The sequence below is a fragment of the Saimiri boliviensis genome, chromosome 14, assembly GCF_048565385.1.
Source record: "Saimiri boliviensis isolate mSaiBol1 chromosome 14, mSaiBol1.pri, whole genome shotgun sequence".
Lineage (NCBI taxonomy): Eukaryota > Metazoa > Chordata > Mammalia > Primates > Cebidae > Saimiri > Saimiri boliviensis.
Window position 1 is genome coordinate 2,511,866 of NC_133462.1, and position 27,376 is coordinate 2,539,241.

General features: G+C 44.5%; 3 protein-coding genes across 7 annotated transcripts in view; 2 read left to right on the plus strand and 1 right to left on the minus strand.

Moving 5' to 3' along the window:
- Positions 1–15,711, minus strand: part of EDDM13 (epididymal protein 13) — a 37,189-nt gene extending 21,478 nt beyond the window's left edge. The window contains exons 1-6 of the mRNA XM_039466176.2: positions 15,588–15,711; positions 12,080–12,097; positions 6,366–6,371; positions 5,573–5,581; positions 3,709–3,717; positions 2,991–3,017 (exon numbers count right to left, since the gene is read on the minus strand). Of these exons, the coding sequence (XP_039322110.1) occupies positions 2,991–3,017; positions 3,709–3,717; positions 5,573–5,581; positions 6,366–6,371; positions 12,080–12,097; positions 15,588–15,672 (154 nt within the window). The 5' untranslated portion in view covers positions 15,673–15,711. The remainder of the gene's footprint in view (positions 1–2,990; positions 3,018–3,708; positions 3,718–5,572; positions 5,582–6,365; positions 6,372–12,079; positions 12,098–15,587) is intronic.
- Positions 1–27,376, plus strand: part of LOC101038212 (zinc finger and SCAN domain-containing protein 5A) — a 91,807-nt gene that overhangs the window by 27,006 nt on the left and 37,425 nt on the right. The window lies entirely within an intron of this gene.
- Positions 1–27,376, plus strand: part of LOC101038746 (zinc finger and SCAN domain-containing protein 5C-like) — a 104,831-nt gene that overhangs the window by 24,357 nt on the left and 53,098 nt on the right. The gene's annotated exons all lie outside the window — the stretch shown is intronic.

Below are 27,376 nucleotides of genomic sequence, written 5' to 3' on the forward strand. Positions count from 1 at the left end.
GGTTAACAGACCCCCAACAGTGATACCCAACATGGGGCGATCCCGACAGCAGCCCACCTCAGGGGCACGGTGGTGGGAGGTGACCGTGGCAGGAGGTGTGGCTGGAGAGTGTCTGGAGCCCAGTGATGCTGTGCCCTGGGAGTCAGCTTAAGGGCCTCAACCTTCACCCTGAGAACAGCGGGGTGCCACCTGTTAGGACCCGTGCTGCAGCCCTGGCTCTGCCACCCCAGCCTCGTGACCACCAGCAACTCACTCCATCTACTTGTGCCTCAGTCTCCTCATCGGAAAAGTGGAGTCAGAATTAAGAGACCAACCATCCTGGTTTGCCCAGAGTGGAAGGGGTTCCCAGGATGCGAGGGTTTCAGAGCTAACACTGGAGATGTCCTGGGGCGAGCTGGTCACTCTAGATGTTGTAGCGTGTACACCTCTTAGAGTGGTGAGAAGGACTAAAAGAATCAGTGCACGTGAATACTTGGAAATTCATGGGCTCATTTAAGGTGCCGAATGAGTCCACTCTTAGTGGCTACCTTGCCTCTGATGCTCTGCCTCCTTCCAGGCCTCAGTTTCCCCAGCTGTTTAGTGAATCAGATGATTTCCAGCCCTGTGAGTCTGTGACTCCCGCCACATCTACCTCAGCTCCATCCATCACCTCATCCATCTGACAGTGGCTACGTTAGATTGGTACTTGGTTTCATGGCAGGCACTTCACATGTGGAATAAGAACATTTTGCTTTTTATAAAGTCCAGCTGTTAGCTGGGCGCAGTGGCTCACGCCTGTAGTCCCAGCACTTTGGGAGGCTGAGGGGGGCAGATCATGGGGTCAGGAGTTTGAGACCAGCCTGACCAACATGGTGAAACCCTGTCTCTACTAAAAATACAAAAATTAGCTGTGCGTGGTGGCGCCTGCCTGTAATCCCAGCTACTTGGCAGGCGATGTGGGCGGGACAGAAGGCAGGAGGAGAAGAAAAGGAGAGGTGAGGAGAGGTGAGCAGAGCTGGTAAGGCGGGGAAGTTGCGTGCTCTAGGCTGGGGTATTCCTGACACTCTCACCTTCATCAAAACTCAGTAGTAATTCTAAGTTTCTGTAAGATTTTTCCCACCACACGTTTCTGGGGGGAACCCATGGAGGAGAGTCCTACTTCCCGGTTGATGGGCAAACAGAGAAAGTGCGTGGTTGTTTAGCCACCTAAGATGGACAGAACTCAAACTGTCATCATAGGACTAACAGAAACCACAAGGAGGGCTTTGGAGTCCAGAACCCATGGAATGGTGGGGGTGGCGGGGAGCCGAATCCATTCACCGGCGCCCTAATACCTGAGTATTTCTGACGTTGTATCATAATCTCACAACCACAGTGCAGTGTGTGCTGCTAATGCTAGTTTACCGGGAAGCAAACAGACTTGGCCTGGGTGGTGTGTGCAGGTAAATAATGGAACCAGGTGGAATTCTGGATGCGTATGCTTTGTGAAGTCTGGCTGGCATTCCCTCTGCTGGGCATCTCTAGCAGTGAGAGCTGAAGGCTTAGTGACGCTGAGGAGATCTCAGGGGGACACAGATTCAGCTCTAACTCCTTGGGTGCCACATGGTGAGAGTTTTTCTCCTTCCAGTTCTCTTCCAACCAGAGGGAATTTCTCAAAATGGTGCCAACTCATCTTTAACTCTTTAAAGCTTGCTAGTCTTCCTTTCTACCAAAGAGCAAGAACAACCTTCACGCAATGAGCCTTGGAAGAAAACAGCGTCGAGTTACAGTTTAATGATGTTTTGTTTTCATGTTTATCTTCACAATTGTCTCCTTACGACAAGCAGTCATGCTGGCTGACCTCAAGCAGCGTAGAGTGCTTTTCAAGTTTATTAAGGAAAAGGCTGCATGTCCATTTAAAGAATGATAGACGTGGGGGTTCTGGTAGTGCATAGATGCAGCAAGAAATCTTGATGAGGTTCAGTCTATCTGTGAGAAAAATACTAGGGGGGCAACTTTTTTTTTTAGCCAACACATTGTCCAAAGTAAAAAGCGAGATAATATCCCATGTTGCTGAAGGTGTGGGGAAACAGGTGTCCCCGCAGGCTGAATATGAGGGGGCAAATGTGTTCAACACCTGTCCACATTTAAAAGGCAGATACCCTTTGACCCAGCCACTTCCCTTTTAGGAACTTAATAGCTACGAATTTGCAAAACTAAAAAAGCCATGACTGTATAAGGATTTCCATCATACTGCTGTTTGTAATAACATCAAAACAAAATAAAACTGAAATCAAAATACGTTAGGAATCCCAGTCAACAGGGTGGAAGGAAACTAAAAACTAGAATCATATATTAGGAAAAAAACTAAATGTACAAGAACCAGAGGCTCATTAAATTATGGGAGTCGGCCGGGTGCAGTGGCTCACGCCTGTAATCCAAGCACTTTGGAGGCCAAGGCGGGCGGATCACCTGAGGTCAGGAGTTCAAGACCAGCCTGACCAACATGGTGAAACCCCATCTTTTATAAATTAAAAAAAAAAAATTATGGAAGTCTACATGAAGCATTTTTCAGGTATCTGAAAGAGGTAAAGTTATATTGCTAAAATACATAATACTTTTAGCTTGAAGAGTTAAAGGCTGTACATATATGTGTATGTGACTATTTCTTGGGAGAGTACACGTGAAACTAGACATGGTGCCTGCTTCTAGAGAGCAGAGCTGGGAATGTGGTGAAGAGAATGATTTTGACTTCACTTTATGTTCCCTCGACATTTTCCCACATGCATATGCTATTCATAAAACTTTAAAATGCCACAGCGTAGTAATTACTAGGCAAAATTCTAGCTGTAACCTTATATAGTAATAAATATTTTTATTACATCAAAGCTCCAACAAAACATGCGATTGGATAATGCCTGAAATGTTCTATAGACTCTTCATAAAAGCATAAATGACTCAATAAGTCTGCATTATCTTGCAGACAAGAGAAAAGAAAGACAAGGTTCAAAGGACGTAATCCCAGCACTTACCATCAGGTGACAGTCTGCTCATCAGACCTGAGGAGGAAGACATAACAAATGATGTGCAAATGCAACAGAAGGAAATATTTCTGATGAATAGATTCCCCCCAGTTCAACAGCTTTAACAAACTCCTCTTCAGGAAGTGTGGCTATCATGCCTCAGTCATGCCTCATTATTCCCACTTAATCCCTGTTCCTGCCTCCATGAATCACAGTAAGGCCAGGCACAGTGGCTCAGGCCTGTAATCCCAGCACTTTGCAGGGCTGAGGCAGGTGGGTTGCCGAGGTCAGGAATTGAAGACCAGCCTGCCCAACATGACAAAACCCCGTCTCTACTAAAAATACAAAAATTAGCTGGGCATGGTGGTGGGCGCCTGTAATCCCAGCTACTGGGAAGCTGAGGTAGCAGAATCTCTTGAACCCGGGAAGCAGAGTCTGCAGTGACCCTAGATCGCGCCACTGCACTCCATTCCAGCCTGAGCAAAAGAGTGAAACGCCCTCTCGGAAAAAAAAAAAAAAAAAAATCATAGCAAGCATCGCTTGTGTTTACTTGTGTCTGTTTCCCACCAGACTCTGAGTTTATACAGAATGAGCATATCAGATCCACCTCTGGGCTCCCATGCCCAAGCGTGAGTCCAGGTACATACTAGATACTCAGAAATCCTTGCTCAAAATTTCCCACCAAAGTACACAGTCCAGGGGCATTGCGAAGTAGCAAGGTATTTACCTACGATCCCTGATGGCAGCCCATCCAGGAGAGTCAGCGTGGCAGCCAGTGTTACATGCATGGTGCAGAACGTTGTGCCCAAGAGGTCGCAGAGGGGAAGCCATAATCAGAAAACCAAAAAACAAGGTCAGATGCCGGGGGCTGGGAAGTAGAATCCACGACGGGTCGTGCATGGTGAGCAGTCGGGGACTGGGACTCAGAACGCTATGAGGTGATTGAGGACCCCTGTGCATTTGGTGCAGGGAAGAGCTTCCGAAGTAGGAAAACAGACTGGGACAACAATCATGAACCGTTCTTCATTCATGCAAGGAACAGAAGAACAGATGAGCCTCGATTGCCTCTACAAAGAGGAGCCAAGCTCTGTCCTTGTATTTACCCCACACCAACCCTCTGAGCTCAGATATCGTCTCTGTGTTGCTGATGAGGACAGGTCAACCTCCAAAGAGTTGTGTGATTTGCAAACACCTGTGCAGCCGGTGAGTGAAAAAGCAGGAGCTCAGACTCAGATCTGACTTCTATAAAAATCCATTTCCTCATCTACAAAACGGGAATGTTAACTGGGGCAAGGCGTCCTACGTATTGAAGAATCCCACGGAGTTTGCTAGTGGAAAGTGCTGTATTTATGTAGCTCGCAACACCATTCTCCGTATCCGTTAAATTCAGCTGGTAGATAATGCCTAATGTTGGGAATATGGATGTGGGCATTGAATGCTTGATATCCAGGTGATGCATTTTACTAAGTGGGTGGCCTTGGGATGATCAGTGAATTCTCTGTACTCCGCAAAATGGAGATGTCATTTCCTGTTTGGAGCTATGTCAATAAAGGAAGAGAATGCAGTTTGAGTACTTAGCATAGCTCCTGGCTCAAGGTCAATTAGTAAAGTTAGAAGTAGTACTATGAGATAGGTAATAACAACGATGAGGATAATAATACTGCAGTCGTACGTAAGGGTGTGCCCGTGTGTGCGTAGTGGGGCAGCGACGTGGACTCAGAAGGAGGTAGTGATGAGAATAATCATATTGCAGTCATACGTAAGGGCGTGCCCATGTGTGTGTAGTGGGGCAGTGATGTGGACTCAGAAGGAGGTATGATGAGGATAATAGGATTGCAGTCATACGTAAGGGTGTGCCCGTGGGTGTGTAGTGTGGCAGTGACGTGGACTCAGAAGGAGGTAGTGAAGCCTGAGCTGAAAATGTTTTGCGACTGTAACTTCATTTAACTTTGCAAACCAGGCACAGAGAGGTGAAGTGACTTCTCTAAGGTGGCCCCACCTGAGAAGGAGAAGTATGCTCTGAAAGCAAAGTGTATAATGTGGACCCTGCTGCCTTACTGCCAGCCATTATCTCACTTTCTGACCCAGCCTCCTGCCTCCTAATCTTGTAAACTGAGTGAAAAGCCATGGTTTCATTCCACCTAACTGGTTCCAGATGGCTATCTCTAGGAATTATTAAATAGCCAGAGATGATGGTGGCTTTTAGTTCCTGACCTCAGAAAGCAAAGATGTAAGTCAGTGTGTCTAACCAAACTTTATTATAGATGTCAGGTAGACCTGAATTTAGCTCGCAGACCTGACAGCTTTCCTTGAGCCATGCGCGGACCTTCCTGAAGTTGGGACCATGAAAGAGTGCTCAATTTCTGGGCACTCTAATGGCGTTTGGGGAGGTGGGGGCAAGTGGTAAAAAGTTCGTTGTTGCTGCTGTTCATCAAAGGAGAATTCCAGCACTTGGTTTTACTAGTTCCTCTATTAGAAGCTAAGCGGTGAACAGACCAGAGAAGAAACAAAAGTTGAAGTTCAGCAGCAATGATCCCTTTGGGACAAAGGAAATCGAACCCAAAGGGCAAGAGATGGAATGAGAGTCTTACCTTTGAGCACTGTTGGCAGGCAAGCAGCAGGAAGGGCAGGACCAGTGGTAGCCAGAGAGAGCCACGTTGCCAGTAAAGGTTCAGAGAGAATATGAAACGGATTAAGTCATCCTTGGGACCTGATTGTACCCCATAGGTCCTGAGATGGGTTAGGGAACTAGAATGGGGAGCTGCAATCCATTCTAAGTGGATCGGACCCCTTTGGAGGCACATTTGCCCTGAAGTCAGAAGTTTCAGGGGTACCAGTAGCCTGGGGAATCCAAACCCTCCTTTCTCCACCTGAATTTCTAGCATAAGGAGGGTCTCCATAATAACCAAGTGTCATCTCCACTTCTCAACTGGAGACCCGCATGTTAATTCTGGGAAAGGAAGAAGTCTTACCCACCCTGTACCATATTTTTCTCATCTAAAACCCACCAACAAATACATACAATCTAATGCAAGTGTGCATTCTAGAGCAAAGGTTCCTAGATTGTGTTAGGTCATTGGTCCTTCCGAAAATCTAATCAAAGCTGTATTCTGACAACAACACACAGGTTCTCTTTCTCTCTGATGGCACACCCAGTTTTAGACCTGATGACAAAGGCTTCTTGGCCTCCTGGAAGTCCTTCCAGTTGCACCCTCCTACCCACTGCAACCTGCAGATTCTGGATGAAGAGCCCATGTTTGCACTGAGGGCATCTGTATCTGCCCAGTCTGAATGTGGTAGTGGTTGTGCCTCTCCCTTTCATTTCCTTATTTCCCTAGGTTGAAGGGCTCCCCATTTGTGTAGGGAGAAGGAGATGTGACTTACAGTTGACTGGAAAGGGCAGCAGAGCCAGGAGCCAGCGAGTCAACATGGAAAATGCAAGGAAGAGAGTAGGGTTAATACTAATATCATCCATCCCTGTTAACTTTCACATGCATTTCTTTATTCCTTCATGGAGTATTTATTTGCCCATTGTTATACGAAGGGGAACCTTTCTATGGGACCCGATTTTTATGTAGTTTGTCATATAGATTTGACAAAGATCAATACAGCGATAGCATTGTAGTGGCATGAGTGTTGGAAACCCTTTAAGTTTGCAGTTTCAGAAGTTAATCTTACAAGTGAAAATGGATCATTATAAAGGTCTTCATCCCTGTCATCTTCACACTGAGTAGGCTGCGCAGAAGCAGGAAGGGCAGGGGTTGGTCAAGGGTCAACTGTGTGTGTGCGTGTATACACATACATGTATACACCTGTATCTACGTAGAGATACGTGTGTATGTGTATACACGCACACACACAGTTGACCCTTGACCAACACAGGTTTGAACTGCATGGTTACGCTTATGCTTATCCACTTACATGTGAATTTTCTTCTGCCTCTGCCACCCCTGAGACAGAGAGACCAAACCCTGCCCTTTATAATGATCCACTTCCACTTAATGAGTAGTAAATATATTTTCTCTTTCTTAATAACATTTTCTTTTCTCTAGCTTACTTTATTGTAAGAATCAGCATGTAATATTTGTAACATACAAAATATGTGTTAATCTACTGTTGATGTTATTGGCAAATCTTCTGGTCAACAGTAGGCTGTCGGTAGTTAAGTTTTGGGGAAGTCAAAAGTTTTACGTGAATTTTCAACTGCGCTGGAGATTGGTGCCCCTCACTCTCACACTGATCAAGGGTCAAATGTGTATGTGTTATGGTTTGAGCGTGTCCCCCAAATAGCATGTGCTGAACACTTAATCCCAAATGCAACAGTGTTGGGAGGTGTGGCCTAATGGGAGGTATTTACATCACGAGGGCTCAACTTTCAGGGATAGATTGATGCCGATTATAGAGGGGCTTGAAGCTTTGAGCTCGCTTGTGAGCTTGGTCTCTCTGTCCTTCCATCACAGGATGGCACAGAAGGCTCTTACAAGGTGCCAACCCCTCAGTCTTGGATTTCCCAGCCTCCAGAACATGAGCCAGTAAATTTCTATTCATTATAAATTATCCAATCTCAGGTTGTTATGGCAGCCCCAAACAGACTAAGACAGTAGTTATATATAGATGATAAATATATATCTACATAGAGATATAATTCTCTATGTAGAATTATCATAGATAATTATATATCTATATAGATAATTCTCTATGTAGAATTATCATATATGATCCTACAAATATATAGATCTACATTGATATATATCTCATATATCTAATTTAATGTAAGCTGAATTTTTCTTCGAAGCATTGTTTAAAAGAGCAAATGGCTGGAAACAACATGAGTGGCCGTTAGTATGTGACTGGACAAATAAGTTACGGACTTCCATACAATAAATATTATGCAGCCAAAAATATATAAATAGGATTTGAGGATGCTCCTTATGAACTGACATAGAGTCATCTTCAGGCAGTATTATTAGGAGAGAAAAGTAAGGTGTGTACAGAACAGTGTGTGTAATATGCTGTCTTGTTTGTAAAAATAGAAACAAGAAGAATTTGAACATGTTAATACATATTTGTTTCTACTTGCATAAAATATCTCTGGAAGGATCTGGAAGAAATAGTTAATATCAGATTCTTTTAGGGAAGGGAAATGAGTGAATAGGTTGGGAAGGAATTTTTCTCCAGTATAACCTTCAGAACTTCTTGAATTCCGAACCCTGGAAATCTTATTTTAAATGAAAATAACATGATGTTTTATATCAAATATTTAATTAGTAATTTAAATGTAATTAATGTTTATTTTAATTAATTTAAATATTAATAAAATGATTTAACATAAAACATTTAAATTAAAACAGCATAATATTTTAAATTGAAACAAAAACAAAGTGTGGATCATGAGATGTTTGCATTTGTCTGGGTTTAGAAAGTTCAGCTTTCGAAGACAGGAAGAACTCATACAGGGTAGCTTTTTAGGTGTAAAAAACCCAAAGTCTGATCTGCAGGCATTTTAGCTCACCAGGTCTGGTGTGGGGATTACATATTTTTTAAGTTTCCAAAGTGATTCTCATGATGATGGTTCTGTGAGGATTCAGAGCTTTGGAAACCTCAGACCCAATATGGGACACTTACTACTTTGAAAATTCAATCGCATGACATATTTTAAATTCTCAGTGCATGCTAGATGCTTAATTAATTCATGTTGGTTCCTTTTATCTTCTTTCGATCGATCGGAAATAATAACACTAACTTATGTTTTCCCAGTGCTTTCCATTTTGCAGACCTCTTTGCATTTATTTAGTCCTGCTGAGCGCTAGGAATTTTGCTAGGCTGTAGAAATAAACAGAGGAGTAAAATACAGTCCCTGCCCTTTCGGAACTTAGGGTCCTGCAGTCTCGTCAGGGTGGAAAAAAGAGATCTTTTTCCCTTCCATATGACTTGGAGCAGAAATTGTCAGAGTATCATCCAAAGACCACTTGGTAGGGGTGCGAGATGGTCCCCGAGACCCTTTCTGGGGATGTGATGGTTGATCTGGGGTGTCAACTTGACTAAGAGGTACCCACAGAGCTGGTAAGACATTTTTTTTTTCTTGGCTGCTATAACAAAATATACGTGTTTATTCTCAGTGCTTCAGTAGGCACAGGGTCCATCCACCTGCTGAAAGGGAAGCCCTAGTGGTCTGGCAGTTGATGAGAGTGACTGGGCTGCCCCAGCTGTGTCTGTGAAGGTGTTTCTGGATGACGTTGGTGTGTGAGTTGCAAGACTGGGTGGGGAAGATCCACCCTCCTGGTGGGTGAGCACCATCCAATTGAATGGAGGCCCAGATGAAGCAAAGAGGTGGAGTAAGAGTCAATTCTTGCTCTCCCTTCTGCAGCTGGGACGCCCTTCTCCTGGCCTTGGACGTCAGAACTTCAGGCATTCCAGCTTTTGGGATTCTAGGACTTGAGCAAGCAGGCCCCCTGAGCTCCCAGGCCATTGGCCTCAGAATGAGAGTTAGACCATCCATCAGCTATCTTGGTTATGAGGCCTACAGGCTTGGACTGAGCCACCCTGCCGGCTCTCCTGGTTCTCCAGCTTGCAGACCCCACAACTGCATGTGCTAATTCCCCTAACAGATCCATCCTCAGATATCAACATCTATATCTGTATGTATCTCTCCATTCATGATTCTGTTTCTGGAGAACTCTGCCTGAAACAGGGGTCTGCATGATCTTCCCTCTTCCAGCTCCTCATCTGCATGAGATTAGGTTTTCATTTGCTTCAACCAAAATAGCATATTGTGGCAGGGTGGGGCAGCTCACCCTTGTAATCCCAGCACTTTGGGAGGCTGAGGCGGACAGATCACTTAGGTCAGGAGTTCAAGACCAACCTGGCCAACATGGTGAAACCTTGTCTCTCCTAAATATACAAAAATTAGCCAGGCATGATGGCATGCACCTGTAATCCAGCTTCGTGGGAGGCTGAGGCAAGATAATTGAACACAGGAGGCAGATGTTGCGGTGAGCCAAGACTGTGCCACTGCGCTCCAGCCTTGGTGACAGAGCAAGACTCTGTCTCCAAAATAAACAAATACATACAATATTTTTAAACATAGCACATGGTGACAGACTGAAGCAGAAATGAGAATTCAGCTGTTTTCTATTAAGCTAGACATGAAAGAGATTTGCAAAAATGTAAAATAATACCTTTCTTCTCAGTAAACTTTTTCAGTTTGGAAACAAATGGCCATTTCACTAAAACATTTTATTTATGTCAATATGTGTATTTATTATCTTTATTTTAAAAATATTTTTAATTTCCTGGCCAGGCACAGTGGTTCACACCTGTAATCCCAGCACTTTGGGAGGCTGAGGCAGGCAGATCATCTGAAGTCAAGAGATGGAGACCATCCTGGCCAACACGGTGAAATCCTGTCTCTACTAAAAATACAAAAATGAGCTGGGTGTGGTGATGCGTGCCTGTAATACCAGCTACTCAGGAGGCTGAGGCAGGAGAATCACTTGAACCTGGGAGGTGGCAGTTGCTATGAGCTGAGATTGCACCTCAGCACTTCAGCCTGGGCGAAATGAGACTTTGTGTCAAAAAAAATTTAATTTCGATAGCTTTAGGGGTACACGTGTTTTTGGTGAGTGGATGAGTTGTGTAGTGGTGAAGTCTCGGATTGTAGTGCACCATCACCTGTGGTAGGTACATTGTATCCAATAGGTAGTTTTCATCCCACTCCTCCCTGCCACCCTCCTTCCTTCTGAGTCTCTATTATCCTTATTTTTTAATGAAGTAATAGGTATTTTAATAATAGCTTTACTGACATATAATTCACGTACCATGCAGTTCACCCTTTTCAGTGGTTTGTAGCATACTGAGACTTGTGCATCCATCACTACACCAAATTTAGAGCTTTTAATCACCCCAAAATAAACCCTGCACCCCTTAGTCATTGTCCCTAAATTCCCCCACCCCTCAACCCCTGGAAATCACTAACAGACATTGTGTCTCTGTGGATTCTGCCTATCTTGAATGTTTCATATACGGTAAACGGAATCAGGTAATATGTGATCGTTTATCACTGGCATCTTTCACTTAAAATAATGTTTTCAGGGCTCCCACATGTTGTTGAATGCATCGGAACTTTGTTTCTTTTTATGGATGAATACATTGTATGCATGCACTGTAATTTTGTTCATCCATGCATTAATTGAGGCACACCAGGATTATTCCCACGTTCTAGCTCTTAGGAATAGTGCTGCAGTGAACATCTGTGCACAGGTTTTTGTGCGGACTTACATTTCATTTATCTTGGGCACATACCTAGAGTGGAATTTCTGAGTAACTCAGTGTTTAACATTTGTGCACAGGTTTTTGTGCGGACTTACGTTTCATTTATCTTGGACACATACCTAGAGTGGAATTGCTGAGTAACTCAGTGTTTAACATTTTGAGGAACTGCCAGACTGTTTTCCAAAGCAGCTGTATCATTCCACATTCCCACCCGCGGCATATGAGGGTTCTAATTTCTCCGCCCTAGTAAGTGTGACGTGGTACCTCACTGTGGCTTCGGCTTCCGTTTTCCTGATGGCTTCTGATGTGGAGCATCTTTTTATGTGCTTATTGGCCATTTGTATATGTAAATATTTTTAAGTTAAAAATCTTGAATTTATAATAAGGTAAATATCAATAAAGAAAACCCTCACTGGAAAAAAAAAAAAAAAAAAAAAGAGCTCTTTGGATCCTTCATAAGTTTTTAGCCTGTTCAGAGGCCCTAAGACCATAAAGTTTGCAAACCACCAGCTTGTTAAATATAAGTCAAGATATTATTCTAATGGAGATCTGCATGACACTTGTCTTCCGTGATGAGTGCTCTTCATTTTCCTAGTGAGCCTCTCTCCCCGAGACCAAAGAACGAAGGAGGGCTGCCCTTTTAGTTGTAAGACAGCAATAGAAAGGTGGTTTGCTTTCCTGAGTCATGCCCAGACCCCATGGCAAGTCCGTGTCCCGGATCCAAGTCCCACCCTTCCCCAGAATTGCCAGAGAGATTGCAAGATCCAAAACAATTTTAGGGGAGATAGCTATGAAAATACAGACTTGGGGGGTTCCACATTTCTTACTTTTTTCTTTAGTTGCAACTGGAGACGAAAGCATTCAGCCAGCCGGTTCACAACAGGATCAGGGAGCAGGAAGCAGAGAGAGAAGTCAGCATTAGACTCAGATTACTGCAGGAACCAAGGAGGCCAGAGACAGATGTGTCCCTGGAGACCAGCTGACCCGCCCACTGCTATCAATAAGGCTACTCGGGCCCATCTGTCAGCCAGTCCATCCATATATACATCCATTCAATCATCCTGCGTCCAACCAACATTCACATGGTCCACACTCTCAGCATTGGCCTATGTTTGGTGCTGGAGACTCAGATAAATCAGATTCAGTGCCTGCTGTGTAGGTGTTTGCAAGGCTGACTGGAAAGAGGAGTTCTGGTATAAGAGTACACTAGCCCGGGCACGGTGGCTCACGCCTGTAATCCCAGCACTTTGGGAGGACGAGGGGGGTCAAGAGATCGAGACCATCCTGGCCAACATGGTGAAACCCTGTCTCTACTAAAAATACAAAAAAAATAGCTGAGCACGGTGGCGCACACCTGTAGTCCCAGCTACTCGGGAGGCTGAGGCAGGAGAATTGCTTGAACCCAGGAGGCGGAGGTTGCGGTGAGCCAAGGTTGCGCCATTGCACTCCAGCCTGGCTCCTGGTGATGGAGTAAGACTCTGTCTCAAAAAAAAAAAAAAAAAAAAAAAAAAAAAAAAAAAAAAAAGGAGTACACTAGACATCCCAAACTGTGTTCTCATGGAACTTGCTGTCTATGGATGTCCCAAACAAGCTTACCCTGTTCGAAACAGCATCTGTGGTCATCACACTCCTGTCTATCAAAAAATCATCTGTTAATACAATACATTTTATTCTTATTTATTTGTTTTTTGTAAAGATGAGTGTCATTATGTTGCCCAGGCTGGTCTCAACCTCCTGGCCTCAAGTGATCCTCCTGCCTTGGTCTCCCAAAGTACTGGAATTAAAGGCTTGAGCCACTGCTCCCAGCCAACAAATATCCCTGAGTTTACACTGATAAAAACAAATACAATACTTGAATAAATAAATGGGGAAGAAAAGACAGCTTTTCCTTACAGAGAAATTCCATCCAATCTATGTAGAAGGAACAAGGGGTATAGAAAGTCACCATTCGAAAAACACTGTAGCAATCATTTCTGCGAGTGAGATCCACAGATGTATGCCAAAGTTAGTGGGCAAACGCTGAAGGAGAAACAGCCTATTTGCATAACCTCGAAATTTCTCCCCCAGCACATTTAGTAACTACAAAGGGGAAAATAATAACAACAGTGGAGAAGCCGGGCAGTCACCACCTTAGCTAAGTGACTAAAGTTAACACCACCGTGGGTAATAAGACACATCAACATCATGCGATCCCTGATATAATTCCCTGAAAGGGTATGACACCCCTTCTGCAGTATTCCCGCCCCAAATGCATGGTCACAGTCCCATCATGAGAAAGCCTCAGACAAACCCAAATTGACAGACATTCTGCAAAACAACGGGTCAGAGCTCTTCAAATGTTCCGAGGTCATGAAAGACAAAGAAAGATTGAGGAGGTTCAACCACACGTTCTAAGGACACATCCCCAGACCAAAGGAGATGGGATAACAAAATGCCCCATGGTTGAGCAAGAGCTGGATTTCATGCAAAAAAAAAAAAAATTATTTGAAAATACGAGGTGGGATTCTGGATTGGATCCTCAAATAGAATAGTGTTTCTATTAGTAGAAAAATTAGTAAAATTTGCATAGGTCTGTAATTTCTTTGTTTTGTTCTGGTGTTAGGTCTCGGTTTTGATCATTGTGCTTTGGTTAGGTTAGATGTTAACAGCTCGGATAGCTGGGTGAAGACTATTCAGAAAGTCAATTTTTGTGACTTTTCTATAAGTCTAAAGTGATTTCAAAATAAAAAAAAAATTTTTAATGTGTTGCTCTACAGTTTTACTTTCTTTTGAGTCTTGCTCTGTCGCCCAGGCTGGAGTGGATTGGTGTGATCTTGGCTCACTGCAACCTCCACCTCCTGAGTTCAAGTGATTCTCCTGCCTCAGCCTCCCTGAGCAGCTGAGACTATAGGCACCCACCACCATGCCCGGCTAACTTTTTGTATTTTTAGTGGAGACAAGGTTTTGCCATGTTAGCCAGGCTGGTCTCGAACTCCTGACCTCAGGTGATCTGTCTGCCTCGGCCTTCCAAAGTGCTGGGATTACAGGCGTGAGCCACTGCACGTGGCCTCTACAGAGTTTTCTTATCTCAGTTAAGGGCAGCCTCAATTACCCAACTGCAAATACATTTATGTATAGAGAGAGCCTTTCTGCACGCTTCTCTTTCTCTAACTGCCAGCATCTGACCCATCATCACTGAATCCTGTAAGCTCTTTCCTCAATGTCACATAACCTTCCACTCATCCCCATCTTCACCCTGATGACCGAAACATTCTCTAACTTGTGTGTTTGTCCCTGCTCTGATTGCTACCAAATCCATTCTTTCCTGAGGGGCAAGACAGATTATTTAAACACACACACACGCACGCACACACACACACACACACACACACACACGCAAACACTCTTAAATATGACAGTCCTTTGCTGAAAACCTTTTCACAGCTTCCTTTTCCCTTCAGATAACACCCCAAATCATTCATGTGACCCACATGCCCCTGTCTATTCTGTTTCCTGCCTCCTCTCTCTTACTTGTAACAATCCTGCCGCCATGCCCCTCCCTCTCTCTGCCATGTTCCTGACACACCATCTTCTCTCTGATGAAAGGACTCAGTGCCTTCTGCCCCAGGACCTTTGCATATGCAAGTCTCCCTGCCTGGAATAGTCTCTCCTAACTCTTCAGCTGGCCAGCTCCTATTCCTCACCTCAGATGTAGCTTTTCTAGAGAAGCCTTTTCTGAATCCCCACACTAGAATGTAAGTTTGTTTAGGGTGGGAGGTTTGTCTTTCCACGAAGACAGGAGTATTTCTGTCTTTCTCATCACTATTCCCAGCATCAAGCTCGTGGAAAGAACCAGGAGTAAACATTTGTGGATCAAACGAGGAACGAGGAGCTCAGTGTTGTGACAAGACTCAAGTCCTCTTCCGGTATACTCCTTTACATTGCAAAGGTCTGGAGTCTCACTAGAACTGTCTAACCACAGTGAGGTTAACTTCCAGACACTGCACAACACGAGCTCATCAGTGACGTGCAACAGTCCTGTGGACTGGGGGTTCTTGCGGGCCCCATTGGTCAGATGAGGGCAGCAAGGCTTGCAGAAGCAATGTCCCTCCAATGTCACAAAGAACGGGTGAATAAAAACCAGGATGCAGACATAAGTCTATCTCCAAGGACAGGGGCTAGCAACCCAGACTCATTCACTCCACCACGTCCATCAGGAGAAATGTGAATGTCTAAATACAGAAGCAAGAAGAAGTCTGTTAGACTTCAGGAGATTCTGTCTGAATCCAGCCCATGAGAGCCTCCCCAGTTGTAGGAAAATACACAGGAGAGACAAGGCGTGGCCGAAAGCATTACCTTCACGAGGAATACAGGCTTCTGCCAATCCCAGGAAAAGCAGAATCAGCAGCGACATTTTTAGAAATGGCTCTGATCTGCGCATAGTGGGGCTGGAATTTGGGCTGAATGTTCTCCTCTCAGGATAGACAGGACTCTCTACTCACCCACTGTCTTCCCAGACTCCAGGGATAAAATGAACTGCCCACGCCTGCCTGGAGGCTGGCAGGTCTCCAGACCTGTGCCCACGCCACCAGCTGCTGACCAAAGAACCATATCTGCTTTTTCATCTTAAAGCAACGTTTTACAACAGTTTCATGTGGAGCGTAATGCTTCTCATCCTGTGATCTGCAGGCCAAATCTTGTCCTCCTCCTGTTTTTATAGGGCCTGTGAGCTAAAAGCAATTGTTAAATATTTTTTGCTATCTTTTTTTCAGGAGACTTTCAAAGCTACTGCAAATCAATTGTTCTATTTTTTAATGGTTGGAGGGGAAAGACAAAAGGGAAACATTTCATGACATGAAAATCATAGAGAATGTGAATTTCAGTGTCCGTGAATAAAGTGTGATTGGAACACAACCATGCCACTTCCCTATGTATTGTCTACAGCTGCCTTCAGCCTACGAGGCTGAGCTTTGTGGTTGTGACAGAGACCATCTGGGCTGAAAAGCCTAAAGTATTTACTGTCTGGCCCTTTATAGAAAAAGTTAGTGGACCTTTGTCCTAGACATATTATAAATTTCAGAAAAACAACACGCAAACAACAGCTAATAGTATTTCTCCCCAGAGGTAAGTATTATTTTTACGTTTTTCTGTATATTCCTTCCCAAAGATGTCTGTATTTCTCCTTATCTCTAGCACTTACTGGCTGTGCACCCTGAGCATATTATTTAACCAGTGTGTGCCTCAGTTTCTTCATCTATGAAATCGGGATAATGGTATTTCCAATTTCATAGGGTTGTTGGAAAAATTGATTTCAGATATTTGTATCTGTAAAGCACATTGAACAAAATGCATATTATCTCTGTGTGCATATCTATATTAAGAATACAGGCCAGGTACAGGGGCTCATGCCTATAATCTCAGTGCTTTGAGGGGGCTGAGGCAGGAGGATTGCTTAAGCCCAGAAGTTCAAGGCTGCAGTGAGCTATGATTGCAACACTGCACCCCCGCCCAGGTGACAGAGCGAGACTCTGTCTCAAATAAAAACAAACGAACAAGAACAGCCAGGAGTGATGTCTTATCCTTGTAATCCCAAAGCAAGAAAATCACTTGAGGCCAAGAGTTTGAGACCAGCCCAGGCAATATAGTGAGACCCTATCTCTACAAGAAATTAAACATTAGCTGGGCATGATGGCATGTACCTCTTGTCACAGCTAATCGGGAGGCTGAGGTGGGAGGATTGCTTGAGACCAGTAACTGGAGGCCACAGTGAGCTATGATCACACCACTGCACTCCAGCTTGGGTGACAGAGTGAGACCCTGTCTCTGAAAGAAATTTATTTTTTTTTAATTTTTAAAAAAGAATACAATGTACACTATGCATATATCACATATATACATATGTCTAGTATATGCCTATATGTGAGACCTAATAAATGAATGCATATCTTAAGGCATGATTATTTCATGCATAAAGAATTTAGGCTGCTTTATTTTTATTTTTAATTTCTTTATTTTTCAGCAGCAGAAAAAAATAGACAAATAAAAAATAAAGACAAATGCTTTATTATTTATGCATGGTATGTGCTGAACATTTCTCCAAGGCTTCAAATGTTTGTTGACTACAAAGTTAATAAACTGTATGATCAAAGAGATCATACAGTGTGTGACAGTTTTGAAACTGGCTTTTTCCACTCAGCATAATGCCATTAAGATCTGTCCAAGCAGTGTGTGTTTAAAGGCTTGTTCCTTTTTACTGATGAGTATTCCATGGCATGGATATATCACAGTTAGCTTAATCATTTACCTATTGAGGGGCATTTTGGCTGTTTCCAGATTTGGGCTATTGTAAATAAATTAGACCACTTATATTTAATATTATCATTGTTATGCACAAGTTTAAGAATACAACTTTGTATTTTATTTTCTGCTTCATTCTTCTGTTTTTCATTTCACTATTTTCTTTTTCCTGTCCTCTCGTGAAATTTTTAGAATGCTATATTTATCCATAGTGATTTTGAGTTTATCTCTATTAGGCATTTTCAGTGGTTGCTCTCAGTATTAAATTATAAATACAACTTACCATCGTTAAACTGGCTCATTTTAAAAGGTTAACTAGATCCATGTCATAGGAGGCAGAAGAAAGACCTCCCAAAGATGTCCGCATCCCAACACCCAGAACATATGAGTATGGTACCTTACATGGCAAGAAGGACTTTGCCTTGAGTCAATTAGGGATTCTGAGATGGGGATGTTATCCTCAATTATCCTGTTGGAGCCAACGGAATCATAGGAGTCCTTATAAGAAAAATAGAAACAAACACAGTCGAATCAGAGGAAGAGACAGAGAGAAAAAAATTATCCGGGCATGGTGGCAGGTGTCCATAATGCCAGCTATGCAGGGGGCTGAGGCAGGGTAATTGCTCAAACCCAGGAGGCAGAGGTTGCAGCGGCCCAAGATTGCACCACTGCACTCCAGCCTGGGTAACACAGCCAGACTTGAACTCAGGAAAAAAAAAAAAAAAGAGAGAGAGATTTGAAAATGCTACATGACTGACTTTGAAGATGGAGGAAGGAGCCGTAAGCAGAATGCAGACAGCCTCTAGAAGCTGGAAATAGCAAAGAAATGAATTATCCCCAAAAACGTCCAGAAGGAGCACAGCCCTGATGATATGTTGACTTTAGGAGACTTCTGACCACTACAGCCCTATGATAGTAAATTTGTATTGTTGTAAACCATTACGGTTGTAATAATTTTTCATAGCAGCCACAGGGAACTAATTCTTTCCACTGGTAATTCTTAGAAATTGCTTAGACAGTCAAGAGCTTTGGCTGTCAGTGGAGATAAGACCCAGTATCCTTCTGGAATAAAGGCAGAGTGTAGTGACCACTGGTCTGTCTCAGCTCTGAAGGCTTTTCTTTTTTTATTTTTACTTTTCGAGACAGAGTCTTGCTCTGTCACCCAGACTGGAGTGCAATAGTGCAATCTTGGCTCATTGCAACCTCTGCCTCCCAGGTTCAAGCGATTGTCCTGCCTCAGCCTCGCAAGGCTGGGACTACAAGTATTTTTTAGTAGAGACAGGGTTTCACCGTGTTAGCCAGGATGGTCTCCATCTCCTGACCTCATGATTGGCTCACCTCGGCCTCCAAAGTGCTGGGATTATAGATGTGAACCACCACGCCCAGCCCTGAAGGATTCTATGGTACTTCCTTCAACCCTGATAGAAACAGAGAATTGTGTGTGGTCTCCTGGAAGGAAGGAGTTCCAGGCGTGGAGGGATGTCCACTCTTGCAGGGGACTCTCCTGCTGCCATCTCTCTGGTGCTGTCTATGTTTCAATCCCGAGTATCAGCTGAACCATCTCCTGTACACTAGGGGATACCTAAGCAATCCCTCAGACTAGGCTGGAGGGGAGAGTTCTTCCTGGCCATTTGCCATATTCCAGAGCTCCCCTCCTTTGTGAGCACAAAGTCATGGGAACTCATCACTGGGAAAACATGGTACCGCAGGATTCATGATAACAGGAAGATACAAGGGCGTGCGACACGTAAAGGGCTTTTCACGTCCTGTGCTATGCGGAAATCAACAAAAACCACCCAGTGAAAACAAGCAAAGGCTATCAATTCAGAGCTTGCTCTAACAAGGGAGTCAACCCACACCCTTTGCGTTTGGCACAGACTCAAAGGCAGGCAGGGTAGTGGGAAAACTTACAGTGAAAGGAAGGAAAGGCTTCAAGAGCGCCTGACTGGAGGCCGTTGGCTGATCAGAGGCCACTGTGATTGGTTGGGGGAGCATATTTGGATTTTTCTGCTTGGTCCAACATTTCGATTTTCCGTCCGTCCTTAGCAGCCTGGTTGCCCGCACAGCTGTTTCTTTGCTTCATCAAATGTAATAATAGCCCCTAACTCACAACACTAGGGTTTAAATGCCACAAATGCCTGGGAGGTGGAACAAAATTAATATTCTTTAGTGTTATCCACTCTGCCAGACTGTGATTTGGGGACAGAGATGAATCAGATACTGGCCTTGCTTGTGAAGAACTCACGCTTTAGGAAAGATCAGGATTTCTCAGAACTGGCACAGCTGACATTTAGGACCAGATCACGTTTGTGGTGGGGGCTGTCTCAATGCTTTGTAGGATGTTTAGCAATACCGCTGGTCCCTAGCCACCACACAGTAGCACCCACCCCACACCAACCACCAACTCCACCATGTTTTGGGAGCCACAACTAAGAAATGATGAGCTTTTAGTGCTTTTTTTGTGGGTGTGTGAGACGGAGTCTCACTTTGTTGCCAGGCTAGGGTGCAGTGGTGCAATCTCAGTTCACTGCAGCCTCCGCCTCCTGGGTTCAAGCGATTCTTCCGCTGCAGCCTCAGCTCGTGCAACCACGCCTGGCTAATTTTTTTGTATTTTCAGTAGAGATGGGGTTTCCCCATGTTGGCCAGGATGGTCTCGATCTCTTGACCTAGTGATCTGCCCACTTGGCCTCCCCAAGTGCTGGGATTACACACGTGAGCCACTGCTCCCGGCCCTACTTTATTTTAATTATACTTAACTTAAGTTCAAGTTTATGCAATTTAGTTTTGAGTACTGGGCTATGTTTAGCGTAAGTTGAGGAAGTTTACCTCAACGTAAAAAGTTTTTAAATGTTGAAAACCAAAAACTTAATGGACCCTCATGATAAGCTGGCCCCAATACACCTGTGTAATATTATTTCGTGTGTTTTTACATTTCTTCTAAATGGTATTTTACTGACTCTTTCTTGCATAACTTGCTTTTTTTTTTTTTTTTAACTCGACATGATGTTTGTGAGATCCACTCCTGTCTGTGTGGAGCAGGGAAGTGGTGTTAGACCTGGAGATGGCAGAAAACCTGGTGATTATAATCACAGACACGGAGGCCAATCAAATGTGGATGCCAGTCCCTGCCCCACAGCACTACGGCTGGCAGGAGTTTCTTCTTACTGCCATAACGAATTGCCATGAATTGTGTGACTTAAAACAACATGGATTTGTTACCAGGCAGCTCTGGGATTCAGAAGTCTGACACGGGCTGACTGAGCAGAACGTGTTGTTGGTAAAGCTCCATTCCTTCTGCAGTCTCTAGGAGGAATTCTTTCCCTTGCCTTCCGCAGCTTCTCCAGGCCGCCTGCCTTCCTGACTCCTGGTCGGCTTCCTTCATCTCCCAAGCTCACAGTATAGCATCTTCGAATCTCTCTTCCACCCCCTCCCACTTTCAGGCCAGCGGTGACCTGACCGGTCAAGTCTCAGTACCTTGCTCTGACTCTGCTTTCATCATTACGTCTCCCTCTGTTACCCACTTCCCTCCCTCTTTCACTTACAAGATCCTCTGTGATTACATTAGACCTACCCCAGTAATCCAAAATAATCTCCCCACAAGGTCAGCGGATTAACAATCTTATTTTTGTCACATCTACAAGCGTCCTTTTGCCATGCACAGTAACATACTCCCAGGTTCCGGGAGTTAGTTGGGATACCTTCAAGGGCAGTTATTCTGCCTGCCACACAGCTGCATGAACTTGCTCAACTGACTATATTCCTGAGCCTCGTTGACTGTATCCCTCATATTAATGATAGCAATGATTATTATCATTAATTATTATATTATTATGCCATATCATTGTAGATTTTTTTAAAGTATATTGAGAGAATGCGGAGAAATTGAAACTCTTACACATTGCTGGTGGAAATGTAAATTGGTATAGCCACTGTGGAAAATAGTTTGGCAGTTTCTCAGAAAGTTAACTCTAGGGCTACCATATAATCCTCAAAGTCCACTCCTAGGTGTGTACCCAAAAGAATTGAAAACAGGCCACCAGGTGCAGTGGCTCACACCTGTAATCCTAGCACTTTGGAAGGCCAAGGCGGGTGGATCACAAGGTCAAGAGATCAAGACCAGCCTGGCCAACATGGTGAAACCCTTTCTCTACTAAAAATACAAAAATTAGCTGGGCGTGGTGGCGTGTGCCTGTAGTCCCAGCTACTCAGGAGGCTGAGGCAGGAGACTTGCTTAAACCTGGGAGGCGGAGGTTGCAGTGAGCTTAGATTGTGCCACTGCACTCCAGCCGGGCAACAGCGTGAGACTGTCACAAAAAAAAAAAAAAAAAGAAAAAAGAAAAAATTGAAAACAGGTTATTAATCAAATATTTACACATGTTCACAGCAACACTATTCGCTGTAGTCAAAATATGGAAATGACTTGAATGTCCATCAACAGATTAATGGGTAAAGTGTGGTATATCCATATAACAAGATATGATGCAAATGTACAAAGAAATAAAGTACTGATACATGGTAGAACATGGGTGAACCTTGGAAACCTTCTGATGAGTAAAAACAGCCAGACTCCAAAGAGCACAGTGTCCGGTTCCGCTCATGTGTGATACCCAGGACAGGTAAATCCTTAGAGACAGAAAGGAGATTGAATCCCGGAGGGAAGGAGGAAGGACTGCTGAGTGAGACGGGGGGAGGGGGAGGAAAATGTCTTAGAACTAGACACCGGGGATGGCTGAACAACGTGGAGAATGCACTAAAGGCCACCGAATTGTACACTTAAGATGGTTCATTTTATGTCATATGAATTTTACCGTAACTAAAAAATGTTTTTAATGTAGAAAATACGTTAAAAGCTCTAAAAATAGCAATTTAAAAATCTCATGTTACCAAACAAAACAAAAACCAGGACAAGCATGGGGACTGTGCATATCAAAAGTAACTAAATTTAGGCCGGGCGCGGTGGCTCAAGCCTGTAATCCCAACACTTTGGGAGGCCAAGGTGGGTGGATCACGAGGTCAAGAGATCGAGACCATCCTGGTCAACATGGTGAAACCCCGTCTCTACTAAAAATACAAAAAACTAGCTGGGCGTGGTAGCACGTGCCTGTAATCCCAGCAATTTAGGAGGCTGAGGCAGGAGAATTGCCTGAACCCAGGAGGCGGAGGTTGCGGTGAGCCGAGATCGCGCCATTGCACTCCAGCCTGGGTAACAAGAGCGAAACTCCGTCTCAAAAAAAAAAAAAAGTAACTAAATTTAATAACCAGCAGCAGCATCTGAGCCTTCTACAGGAAAATTAATGGAAATAGCTCAGTCCGTCTGTGCAGTTCCTGGGGCAGTCCCAGAGCTGGATCAAGTGGGAGGGACGAGCGTTCTGTCCCTGCCACAGGGGCCATTACACCCACGAGGCAGCAGCACCCACGCAAGGGGTCTTGGCTGCAGCTGGCATGACCTGCTCAGCCACACCAGTGCCTCTCTGTCCTGGACAGTCTGGCTTCCCAGCCTCCAAGGAGTCCCACGGCCCCGGCTAGGTCCTAGAATAGACAACCCGCCTCCTGGGCTCTGGCTAGCTCTCCAGTCACTTCCTTAACATCTCTCCTGAATAGAGGACCCCCTGGGAGTCTTCTGTCCCCCACTGAACAGATAAGAGAGCAGGAGGTCAAAAGTTTAAGGGATTTTCTCAGAAGGGACCCGAGAAGTGTAATCAGATTTAGCCAGGCTGAGAGATCATAAAGCTGTGGGATCAAACCTCAGCTCCCTCCACCTCCCAGTTCTGGGAACTAGGACAAGGATTTCTCGTCTTTGAACCTCAGTTTCTCAAGGAGTAAACACGGAGGCGTCATAGCAACAGCTGATATTTTTCCTGCCATTGACGACATCCCAGATGCTCTTCTGAGTGCCTTTGCCTATAATAACTCCTGTAGCACTATGCGATGGGAACTGTTACTAGCTTCATTTTATAGACAGAAAAAGCGAGATCTAAAAGCATATGGTCAACTCAGAGTCACACCACTAGTAATTGGCAGGACTGGGACTCGAAGCTAAGCTGTATCTGCCTGCTCAAAACCAGCCCTGTCCAGTACAACTTTCTGCAGTGATAGGAGTGTCCTCTATCTGGGCTACCCAGAGTGGTAGCCACTAGCCACATGTGGCTGCTGAGCACTTGAGGTGACAATAATGCAACTAAGGAAATGAAGTTTTAATTTTATTTAATTATAATGCATGTACATCTAAATAGCCACATGTGCTGGTGGCTACCGTATTGGATAGCACTGCTCTAAATGGTGATACGCAGCGACCTCTCAGCCTTATCCGACTATGTACCTACCAGGGTTGCTAGGAGATGTATTGCAGAACCATATATGTAAAATCTCCCTCTGTGAACCAAACAGTCTCGGTGTTGGTGATGAACTTTCTCTAACCCTATGGCGTTTATAGTCTGGTGTAGGAAGACAAACAAGAATATTGACATACATATATAGTTTCATGCACTGGTCACTGCTGCAGAGGTCGGGAGTTGGAGACCAGCCTGACCAACATGGAGAAACCCCGTCTCTACTAAAAATACAAAAAAATGGCTGGGTATGGTGGCACATGGCTATAATCTCAGCTACTCAGGAGACTGAGGCAAGGAGAATCGCTCAAACCTGGGAGGCGGAGGTTGCGGTGAGCTGAGATCATGCCATTGCAAGCCAGCCTGGGTGTCAGAGTGAGACTTCATCCCGCCCCCCCCGCAAAAAACAGGGCCACGTGTTAGAGAGTGATGGTGTTGAGATGCTGCCATACGTAGAGTTGTCAGCAGAGACCTCACTGAGATGGTCACATTTGAGTTTAGATCTGAATGAAGATCTGGGGCAAGCGTAGCTTAGACAGAGGGAACAGCTTGTGCAAAGACCCTGAGGCAGAAAAAAGCAGCAGGAATTTGACAGGCAGAGAGGTCACTGTGGATGGTGCAGGGTGAGCTCGTGGGAATGTGGAGGGAGGGAGGTTAGACTGGTAGGCGGGGGCCAGATCGTCGGCAAACATGAGTGCGCACTGCCGCGGGAATGAGAGTCGGCACAAACCACCAGCATTCCTCTTTGTCTGCTTTCCCTGGCCCTCTCACGCCCACTTGGTTCACTATTAAATATGGGCATCTCCCATGCGGAGAGCAAAGCCTACTCACTTCTTTGGGAAGAGAGGAAGAAAGTCCTGGACACTAACTGAGCATCCTCTGGGCACCTGCCCCAACAACTTCACACACGTTATCATCTCATTTGAGCTCGGCTTGGCAGAAAGAGTGGGAGCTTTGGAGTGAAGGCCTAGATCTCACCATGGCTCTACCGCTGGGGTGTTATTTTTAGCAAGCATACAGTAATAATCGTAATACTCTCGGCTGGGCGCAGTGGCCCATGCCTGTAATCCCAGCACTTTGGGAGGCTGAGGTGAGCAGATCACAGGTCAGGAGTTCAAGACCAGCCTGACTAATATGGTGAAACCCCGTCTCTACTAAAAATACAAAAAAAAAAAAAAAAATTAGCCAGGCATGGTACCTGTAGTCCCAGCTACTCGGGAGGCTGAGGCAGGAGAATCACTTGAACCCAGAAGGCAGAGGTTGCAGTGAGCTGAGGTTGTGCCACTGCACTCCAGCCTGGGGGACAGACCAAGATTCCGTCTCAAAAAAAAAAAAAAAAACTCTTCGCAGGTAAGCTTAATTGGGTGCTTATGATGTGCCAGACATGGTTCTAAGCACTTTATGCCTACTAACTCATAGTTTTAAGAGTTGGGAATTACTATTATTTACTCTTTGCAATTGAGATAACTTTGCCCAAAGTCACAAAGCTGATAATTGGAAGGGGTAGAATTTGAATCTATATAGGCATGACTGACATTCGTGAACTTATTTAGCCGCTAAGTCTCCATGCCCTGATTTCCTTTTGAAGAATTACCTCCGCTCCATAGTGTGTGGTCCTGGTGGGATAGTTAATGCACGTGCCCGTTTTCTCATAACAAAAAGCAAGCAGGGTCCCTCAAAGCTCCTGGCACCAGATCCTTATTTGCACACGAAAGCCAACCAACCTGTGTCTAAGCCAAGCTAATCAGACTGCTTACCTGGCACTTTAAATCTTGAGCAAAGCAAGGCTGGAAGAAGCAGATTTAATGCTTTTCAGATGAGAGTGTTGAGTGGCTCATGATACAGAAGCCTCTTGGTTTCCCAGGTTTTGCTCTGTCCCAAACCCTCTCTCCAGCCTTCACTTTAATCCTCTGAACTCCACCCCTCTGCCAAATCCAGCGATTTCTCCTTTAAGCTAGCCATTCCCAACTCTTAAAATTATGAGTTCATTTCTGCCACTGGAACCCAAAAAGCCTGGTGGTTGATTCAGGGAGTTCAGCTCTGTTTGTGTTGTAAGGCAACCTCTGGCCGCCGTCCTCGGAACTTCATCTTCCTCCCAACGTATCTCCCAAGAGAAGCTCACTTCCTCAGTTTACTTTCCGCCAGCTTTAAGTTTCAAGACTTAACTGCTTTAACCACTTACATAGTGCGTAGGTGCATACTAGACGCTCAATTAATATTTGTTGAAATGGTAGTCAAGGTGAATGACTGAGAAGGGAAGACGGTTTAGGATTTTGTTGTTGTAGATGGCTTTCTGTGCTGGGATGGATCTGAGAATGATTTTTGTAATTCTGAAATAAGCCCAAGTGTCTCCCCTACTCCAGATCCTTCCATGGCTCAACATCACATACAGGATAAGCATTTATTTTATTTCTTTCTTTATTTTTGAGATAGAGTCTCACTCTGTCACCCAAGCTGGAGTACAGTAGTACCATCTTGGCTCACTGCAACCTCCGCCTCCCAGGTTGAAGCACCTCAGCCTCCCGAGTAGCTGGGATTACAGGTGCATGCCACCCACACCTGGCTAATTTTTGTATTTTTAGTAGAGATGGGATTTCACCATGTTGAGCTGGTCTCAAACTCCTGACCTCAAGTTATCTGCCTGCCTTGGCCTCCCAAATGCTGTGATTACAGGCATGAGCCACCGAGCCCAGCCCTAGGATAGATTTATAACTAAAAGCTTTAGTGGGACCTTGATCAAGGATGGGAAAACTTTTTCTGTCAAGAGCAAGATAGTAGCTACTTTTGTCTTTGTTAGCCATATGATCCCTGTTGCAATTGCTCAACTTTGCCATTGTAATGAGAAAGCCACCATAGACAATAAATAAACAAGGGAAGCTAGCTATGTCCCAATAAAACTTTATTTATAAAAACAAATGGTGAACTATAGTTTGCCAACCTCGGACATAGATTCTTCATACTTCTTTAGTCCAATATCCCAACACTTCCTCATCTTACCTTGTTTTTCTACCACATGAAACTTTGACTTCAGGATTCAGGTCTGATGTCACTTCCATAATGCATATTTCTTGGAATGTACCACATCATTCCTGGAACATGGAAGGTCTCCGTTAGTAGGAAAACCTGAACAAATAGGTCATTTTCTGTAGTGGAATGAGCATGAGCTTGAGAGTCAGATCCAGGTCCAAATCCCAACCCTGCTACTCACTTGCCCTGAAATACTGTCCAAAAAGTCTTTCTTGGACAGACTCAGCGCTTCGACAGGCCGAGGTGGGCAGATCACTTGAAGTCAGGAGTTCGAGACCATGCTGGCCAACATAGTGAAACCCAGTCTCTACTAAAAATAGAAAAAATTTAGCAGGGCATAGTAGTGGGCACTTTCAATTCCAGCTACTTGGGAGGCAGAGGCAGAAGAATCGCTTGAACCTGGGAAGCAGAGGTTGCAGTGAGCCAAGATCACGCCATTGCATTCCAGTGTGGGTGACAGGATGAGACTTCATCTCAAAAAAAAAAAAAAAA